At 46.2% G+C, this 8,679-nt stretch overlaps 1 protein-coding gene across 1 annotated transcript in view; it reads left to right on the top strand.

Moving 5' to 3' along the window:
* The window catches only part of LOC136853488 (sortilin-related receptor-like), a 159,341-nt gene that overhangs the window by 71,137 nt on the left and 79,525 nt on the right, over positions 1-8,679 (top strand). The window contains exons 9-10 of the mRNA XM_067129110.1: positions 10-153; positions 5,398-5,538. Coding sequence (XP_066985211.1) covers positions 10-153; positions 5,398-5,538 — 285 coding nt within the window. The remainder of the gene's footprint in view (positions 1-9; positions 154-5,397; positions 5,539-8,679) is intronic.

Below are 8,679 nucleotides of genomic sequence, written 5' to 3' on the forward strand. Positions count from 1 at the left end.
TTGAAACAGGTTGTCATCCAGATGAGTTTGAATGTGAGATTGGTCACTGTATAGCAAAGGAGAAGAGATGTGATGGAATTGATGATTGCATTGATAGATCTGATGAGTTATGGTGCCCAACTACTTCCTTGATATTGACAACCAGTTTGCCCAGTGAGTATAGATCAATAGTTTCATCATTGCTAAATGAGTATAGTTCAGTAGTTCTTACAATCTTACTTTGTTCTTTCCCTTTTTTGTTTGGTCTGTATGAATTATCTAATAATTTTGTTACATTATTATTTTAGTAAATTTTTAGCAAGACTAGTCTGCCAAGACTGTTGTGAAGAATTAGGTTGTAAGTGGATGATAAAAAAATGAGTGCAGAAACAAGGAAAAGTCAGACAGCTAGTTGTCCCTGCACAATTATAAACTTTGTTTTTGATGTAGAGATTTAGCTTGCAAATGCGAGCTGGCAGCCGTTTAACTTGCAGATAAGTTAGTTAACTATTGACAGGTGTGGAGAAGCCCACCAACCTGTCAGTATGGACTCCACTTTGCTTTTAGCTGTCATTGTGTATAGCTGTCTCTGTTAAATCTCTGCCCGACATGCTGTTTGCTTGCTTGTTCTTGCTGATGTTGTATGATTTTTGAGTTCTGTTTGAAGTGCAATGTCTCAGACCCCTCAGTCAGTTAAGCCATCCACCTCTGAGAGGAGGCCTCAGGTTTTCCTGTCCTGTCCAGGGAAGGACAGGCTTTGCAGTAGGTTCCTCTCCTCCACCGAGGTAGACCCACATACCATCTACACCTCTGCAGGAGTGTAACCAATCAAGCCCTTGTTTGGAGTGCTGTGGGCCATTTGAACAGTGGGTAAAGTTTGCCAGGAAGAAGAAGAGAGAGGAGGAGGTTTCCCAGGTGTCATCAGACTGTAATACTCCGCTGGTGACACCGAAGGTCCTTTGCATTACTTTTCTTACAGCTACCAAACTCCCACCCACTGTTGCTACTCCCAAGGGAGTAGTTTCCACCTCACTGACTCCTGTTCAACATTCATAGAGAGCCACCAAGGGGGTGAGGATGTCCAGCCCAGTTTCTCACCTATGGCCATTCTTCATTTTGAGGGAGAGTTGTCCTCTGGTGTTGTCTTTAACCACGTCTTTGGGGATCTCCCCCTCATGCTTTCTTGGGACTGGGACTGTTCTCAGTCCCATCCCAGCTCCACTACAGAGGTTTACATACCTGGTGGTAGAGAGATCACCAGGGGGCTCTGCCTGACCCTTAGGTCAGGCTGCCCCTTCCTTTTTGGGTCAGAGAAAGTCCCAGACTTCCTCTTGCCCTTGTAGAGGAACCTAGCCTTCTGCCCTGGTAGCAAAAGGCACGCAGTTGGTCCCTTTGAACCCCCTGTCCACTCTAGGGAGGCAAGGCCAAGAAGGGAGGAGGATCCTTGCTGCTGATGGTGGGGGCGGGGTGTTGAGCCATTGGGCAATATGGCAGTGACACGGAGCAGAAACCTAGGTTGTGGATGTCCTCCGGGAAGGGTATCTGCTACCCTTCAAGTATCTGCCACCCCTCACTTTTGATCCAGTTTGATTCCAGACTTGCTTCCCCAACTCACAGAAGGATTTCGCCCTATGGGAGGAAATAAATGCAATGCTTTGGAAAGGCATGATAGAAGTCATGAAGGACCAGTTTCCAGGTTTTTACAGCCATCTGTTCCTGGTGGAGAAGGCGACAGGCAGTTGGAGACCAGTCTTTGACCAGTCATTCACCAGACCCAGTTCAGGATGGAAATTCTTCGCTCAGTGTTAGTCCATCAGAGAGGACAACCTCATGCTTTTGGTGGACCTAAATGATGTGTCTTTTCAGATATCCATTCATTGATCCTCTTGGACGTACCTTTGCAGTAATCTCGGGGGATGGTGTTCCAGTTCAGGGCACTATGTTTGGGGTTCACGACTGCCTTCCAAGTGTTCACTCAAGTGTTTACCCTGATTTCTGTATGGGCCCATTCACACAAGAAATGTCTGCAGAGGTACTTGTACAACTGGCTGGTCCTAGCGAGCTTGTTGCTTTGAAACAGGGATCACCTCCTTGAATTTTGTCGTGACCATGGTGTGGTGATGAATTTCGAGAAGTCAGATCTCACTCCCATACAGAAGGTAAAGTACTTGGGCATGCTGGTAGTCATGGCAGCAGTGAGAGTTTTCCCTTGAGACTCTTGCATCAGCAGGTTCAAGGAGGTAACACAGAAGTTCCTGTCTCTACAGGAACAACCTGCTCAGCAGTGGCAGGTCTTATGGGGTTACATGTCACCTTTGTAGAAGTTGGTCCCTCATGGGCATCTTCACCTCCACTCCCTTCAGTGGAGGTTAAAGGAGTTATGGTCTCCAGTGAGAGTTCCCCCCTTATTCTTCTATTCTTTTCTCCAAGGAAGTAAGGAGAGATCTAAGTTGGTGCCTAGACAACAGGAACCTTATGTTAGGAATGCTACCTGGCACTTTCCCTCAGGAAATACTTCTGTTTTTAGACCCATCCAACAAGGGATGGGGCACACACCATTAGTAGTTGTTAGTTGTTAGTGCTAGGTGTGTGGGACCAGAACATCAAGCACCTCCATATCAGTATCCTGGAACTGAAAGCTGTGTTTCTGACTCCTAAGGAGTTTCAGGATCAAGTGGTGGGGTACTCCATGGTGTTGATGAGCCACAGTACCGTGGTAGTGGCATACCTCAACAAGCAAGGGAAATTTTTTTCCTTCCAGCTTCATATGTTGGCCATGTAGGTGCATGAGTGGGCAGTAGCTCACTCAGTAGGGCTGTCTGCCAGGTACATTCCAGGTATTCTGAACATAATAGCAGACAAGCTCAGTAACAAGAGTCAGGTGATAGGGACAGAACGGTCTCTTTACTCAGGTATTACAGAGAGAGTCTTTGAGCTTTGGGGAGCTCTTAAGTATCGACCTGTTTGGAACCTAGCACAACAGAAACCTCCCAGTGTTCTGTTCAAAAGTGCTGTATGCATGGGCTGCTGTGGAGGATGCCTTCCAATGTCCATGGGACAATCTATAGTCTACACCTTCCCTCCGTTTTGCTTGATTTGTCTGGTAATCAATAGGGTGGATGACCCTGAATCTCGGGTTGACTTTGGTGAACCCCAATGGCCACATGCTGAGTGGTATCTGGACTTGCTAGCTCTGTTATCGGAGGTCCTGAGAGAGATTCCCCTGTGGCACAACCTTCTGTGTCAGCCACATGTAGAGAGGTAACGTAAACAGAAGGCCATGGAAGCGTGGGTACTTCACACCTGTAGACTATCCAGCATCTCCTACGAGCGAGCATCTTTCCTCCAGGGAAAATGGACCATCTTCTGTAGTTGGTGTTGTTGGAATATCTCTGCAATCAGAGCAATTCTTTGCAGATAGCAGACTGTCTTGTGTTTCTTTGCCGAGAGAAGCTTGTCTTTGTCTCAGCCATTAAGGGCTACAGGTCTTCCCTTGGCCAAGTCCTCAAGTTGAAACGATATGACCACTCTCTTCTTTGTGGAATATCTGTATGCTCCTGGGTAGCTTTGAACAATCTTGTCCTCTGAGTGGGATGTGACTCTTGTCCTTAGGAGCCTTACATGTACCCGCATGAGCCTTTGAGAGAGTCGCGATACAGGGATCTGACCCTTAAGGCTGTTTTCTTGCTTGCCATGGCTTTGGCAAAGAGTGGGCAAGCTTCATGGCCTCTCTTTTGAAGTTAAGTATTCGAGGAGATGGGTATCAGTTATGCTCAAGTTCTTCTTGGAATGTGTGGTGAAGACTCAGAATCCATCAGTTCCTGATGTCAGGTACAAGTCCTTTTTTATCCCCTCCTTAGAGGATTTTGTTGGAAGCGATGCAGACGAGATGCTACTGTACCCTGTTAGGGTGGTATGGTACTATCTTAAGAGAACTGGACATCTCAGGACTGATTGTCAATGCTTCTTCATTAGTACTGGCTTGACCAAGAAAAAGGTGTCCATCTGGCAAGGAAGATGGGAGTATGGCCCTGGAGAGAGCTCATGAAGTTATGGACATTGCTCCGACACTAGCATTCCAAAAGAATCTGTTTATTCAACAGGTGTTATGAGCAGGGGTGTGGTTGCGTCAGACCGCATTCACTTCGTTTTATCTTCAGGGTGTTGCCCACAAGTCCTTAGATGTTTTCCTTGGATCCTGTGGTGGCTGCCCAACAAGTTGTGTAGTTCACCCAGCTCCCTCGAAGAGACAGATTGCATCTCGCCTAAGGTGTTCAGTGAGCAAGAGAGTATGTGTATGAGTGACTGGTCTCCCCCCTTTTCTCTTCACCTGTCGCTCACTCAGAGCAGATGTCAGGTCGCAAAGGCAGTACATGATGGACAGACAAGGATTGCAAGTAAGTCACATGACAGGGTATCCTGTCCATCGTCCCTGTTTTGTAGATCGGTTGGATGCAAGTCCCCCCTCTCTCTAGACAAGGGGAGAGAGGGACAAGCAATGAAACAAACATGTTGTTTTTAATAGCATGTTTTATTGTCTCCGGCACATATTGGTTCTTGCAGCCTTCACTAGGCAATGAAAGCAAACACATTAATACTTTACACCCAGAAGTCTAGCACTTGCAACATCCCATGCATCCATCAAGTTAGAGCTGCAGAATACCTTCCTCTGCTCCTCCAGACTAGGAATGTATGAGTACTTCCCAGGTGGGTAGAACCAATCAGTCAGTTCAAAGAGTACTCAGATACCTCCCACCAATGGGTGAGTCTCCTATGTAAAGAATGAAGGTTTATATTTGTGTAGGAAAATTTTTAAAGTAATTTATATTTTTCCAACATACAAACCTGAAGTTCTTCACACTGACATCCCACCTTAACCACCCCTCACTCTGGCTCCTGGCTGGAAGGCAAATTGGAGTGCACACCAACAGGTGGGCAAGGCTTCCCCCAACCTGTTGATAGTTTATGACCCTGTCTGAAAGTTAAACAGCATTCCAGCTTGTGTTCACATGCTGAATCCCAATGTAAAGAACTTCGGATTTGTATATGGTTGTAAAATTGCAAATTGCTTGAAAAATGTCCAATTTTCGAGCAAAGAAGAAAAGAAAAGTTAAACAGCTTGTTCAAGAGGCCTGAGTGAACAGAATCTATACCATACGGATGCTGCTAATATTTTTTATTATAAAGAGTTTGGAAAATATGCAGACTACCAATTTGTGCCCTGGTGTCAAATTACAGGGGTTACTCAGTTTGTTGCGTGAAAGTAAACTTTTCAAGAATAGGCTATATTTTAGGATTTATTCTTTAAATTAAAAGAAAGGCCTTAGTGCATTGTGTCTAATAAATTTCAGGAAGTTCAAGTGTTTTTCTTACAAATGTTTGTCTAAAATTATGTAATTCACTCTTCTCTTGGGGTAGGTTGTCATCCAAGTGAATTTGAATGTGATGCTGGTCAGTGTTTACTAACAGAGAAGAGATGTGATGGAATTGAAGATTGTGACGATAAAACCGATGAAATAGGGTGCCCTACCTCTCCCTCGTTATTCACCACCACTTTATGTATGTATTGATTGAGAGTTTTGGCACTGGTTGCTTTTTTAGTTTTCAGTTTAGAAAATTTTAGCAGGAGAGTAAACTTAAAAGTTGTTATTTTCCAGTGTAGTATGTCTTTGAATTATCAGGAATTACAAGTATTTTTTTGGAGTCAGACATTCTCTCTCTCTCTCTCTCTCTCTCTCTCTCTCTCTCTCTCTCTCTCTCTCTCTCTCTCTCTCTCTCTCTCTCTCTACCAGATGTTTCAGTTGTAGGAAGATTCCGCTATTAGAAAATTTGCCTGCTTCTTTTTTTGTCATATTGCCAGTTTTTATTTTTTTCACAAACTTATTTTTTGTTACTGTGATGCATACATGTATGTATATACACACACATATAGACTGAAAAGTATAGTATGTAACTTTACATTACTCTGTCAAGTATAGTACTGTGCTGCATTAAGTAAATGTCAATAAAAATACTGTGTAAGGGCGACAAATCGTCCCTCTCCTTCCTTGTGTTTCTCCTTTCAGATGTACATTAATCACGTCATGTATTTTACCTGTCTTTATTTCAGATTCTTTATGTACCTCATCTTATGTATCATTGTACTGCCTTTCCGCTGATATGTATATCTACCTTTCATATACCATGTAACGAATATTGTACGTATTTTTACGCTTGCCAGAAAACACAAATTCTGTATGGACACAGCGGGGCGCCTCGGGTCACTCGCTACCTTTCCATCCGCTTTTTGTCTTATAAACACCTGTCGAGAATAATAAAGAATCAGTCTTTCACTCCTAACATTTCTTGAACCTCACACTGGTGACCCCGGGTCAGGGACAGGTAGCATGGTTTTGGCCCAGCTATTAACGTACTAACTAGGGCCGCACCCTACCGTCAGAAAGCCTTTAGCGGACTAACTACGGTATAAAGTTTAGGTCTCGGATAGCACTCTCCCTGGCGGAAACCGTGCCATTAACGGACTAAATACGGCGTACCCAAAAGGGCGCATTTTGGCACTTCGTTCGACCTCTCGAACAAGTTAGCACCATTAACGGACTCAATACGGTTCATTTTCCTGCATTTTGGTGCGTGAGAAGTAAAGATGTCAGAAGTAGAACCTCAATGCAAACCCGTGAGCATCGTCTGCACGCCTCTCTCACCAACAAAGCCAGATACAGTCAAACTTCCCCCGTTCTCGTGGCAAAGCACAGCATCATGGCTCTGGTACATGGACGTGCATTTTCGCATGGTGCACATCTCAGATGATGCTACAAAATCAGACATAGTCATGACGGCGCTCCCAGAAGAAGTATTCAACAGAATCTCCTCCTGGCTGGACGTGTAACCAGACAAAGTCACATACACGGACTTGAAGAACAAACTGCTGAATTCTTACTCCATGCCCATGTCTGAGAGAGCGCAGCGCTCATTCGACCTCTTATCCCAACCCCTCAGAGATGCCTCACCCCGGGAAGCCTGAGACCAGCTGCAGGGGTTGATAACACTCCCAGGTCGTGACGAGAACGGGAGAAAAGGACAATAGACCTAACAAAAGCAATTTTCCTTCGGCGCCTCCCACAGGAAGTTTGGCGGCAGATAAGGGATACAGAGAACCTGGACATGGATGTCTTAGTCGCCGCCACCCTGGGAGCCTGCAACCTGTCAGAGGAAGATGGCAATGACGACAGAGACATTAACGCCGTTTATAAGAACAGACTGCCACTCAGAGAGCACAAGACAGGGCCAAACCAGGCGTGGTGTTTCTACCATGGAAAGTTTGGGACCAATGCCAGAACCTTCAGGCCTCCCTGTTCTTTCACAAAAAACGACAAAGGCGGCCACAAGTAACAGCTGGCCATGACACCCAACTTCCCCCACCCAGCAGGGTTTTTCATCATGGACGAGATTTCCAAACGCCGCCTGCTGGTTGATACGGGGGCAATGCAGTCGGTTTTCCCACCATCCACGGAAGGTTTAGAAAAAATACCTGACTCACTATCTGCCCTCATACCAGCAAATGGAACTCCCATCCACACTTATGGCACGACGACCCGGGCTATCTCAATCGTGGGGGCGCAGATACCACTGGCCTTTTGTCATAGCGGATGTTAAGTTCCCTCTGCTGGGTGCGGACTCCTAGGGCACATGGACTCCTAATCGACGTCGCCAGACAACGCCTCCTTGACACAGGGACGTGCCATTCTCGTCAGCTCTCCACTGGACCTGGGATGCCCTCCATCTGCTCCACAGCCCCAACAGCTACGCGTCCCTCCTACAGGAGTTCCCAGACGTGTTCAAACCAGAACTGCGCCAGTCACCTGAGGCTTCAGCAAAGCACAGCATCTTCCACCATATCACCACAACGGGCCCACCAACCCATGCCAAGTTCCGACGTCTGTCCCCCTAGAAGTTACAAGACGCCAAACGGGCCTTCACAGAAATGGAACACGTGGGCGTCTGTAAAAATGCCTCAAGCCTGTGGGCGTTCCCCCTCCACATGGTAAAGAAATCTGAATGTTCATGGAGGCCCTGCGGGGACTATCGGCACCTGAATTTGGTAACAACACCAGACCACTACCCCCTCCCTAACATGCAAGACCTGATAGGCGCCCTCCACGGAGCGAAAATTTTCTCCAAAGACTGCCATCATCATGCCCTTCGGGAGCTACACATTTTCCTATTCCACTTTTGGTCTCAGCAACGCAGGCGCCACTTTCCAGTGCCTGATGGATACCATCTTGGGAGATCTGCCCTTCTGCATCTGCTACATTGACAACATCCTAATTTTTTCCAGGTCCCCAGAGGAACACCTTTGCCACGTCCGTGCCATCGTGAAATGCCTGCAGGACAGCGGATTAGTTGTCAGGTTCAACAAATGCATTTTTGGGAAAGAAAATGTAGACTTCCTTGGCCACGAGATTTCCCCAGCAGGAATGTGCCCCATGGCCTCTAAAGTAAAAGCTATAGAAAATTTCCTGGAACCACAAACCATCAAGGCACTTCAGGAGTCACTCAGGATGATAAACTACTACCGTCGCTTCATCCCAGATATCGCTCACATCATGTACCCCCTGACGTCAATCCTGAAGGGGAAACCAAAAACACTAACGTGGGAAGCTCCACAGCAGCAGGCATTCATTCAGACGAAAAGGGCCCTCT

Source organism: Macrobrachium rosenbergii, chromosome 3 (assembly GCF_040412425.1).
Source record: "Macrobrachium rosenbergii isolate ZJJX-2024 chromosome 3, ASM4041242v1, whole genome shotgun sequence".
NCBI lineage: Eukaryota > Metazoa > Arthropoda > Malacostraca > Decapoda > Palaemonidae > Macrobrachium > Macrobrachium rosenbergii.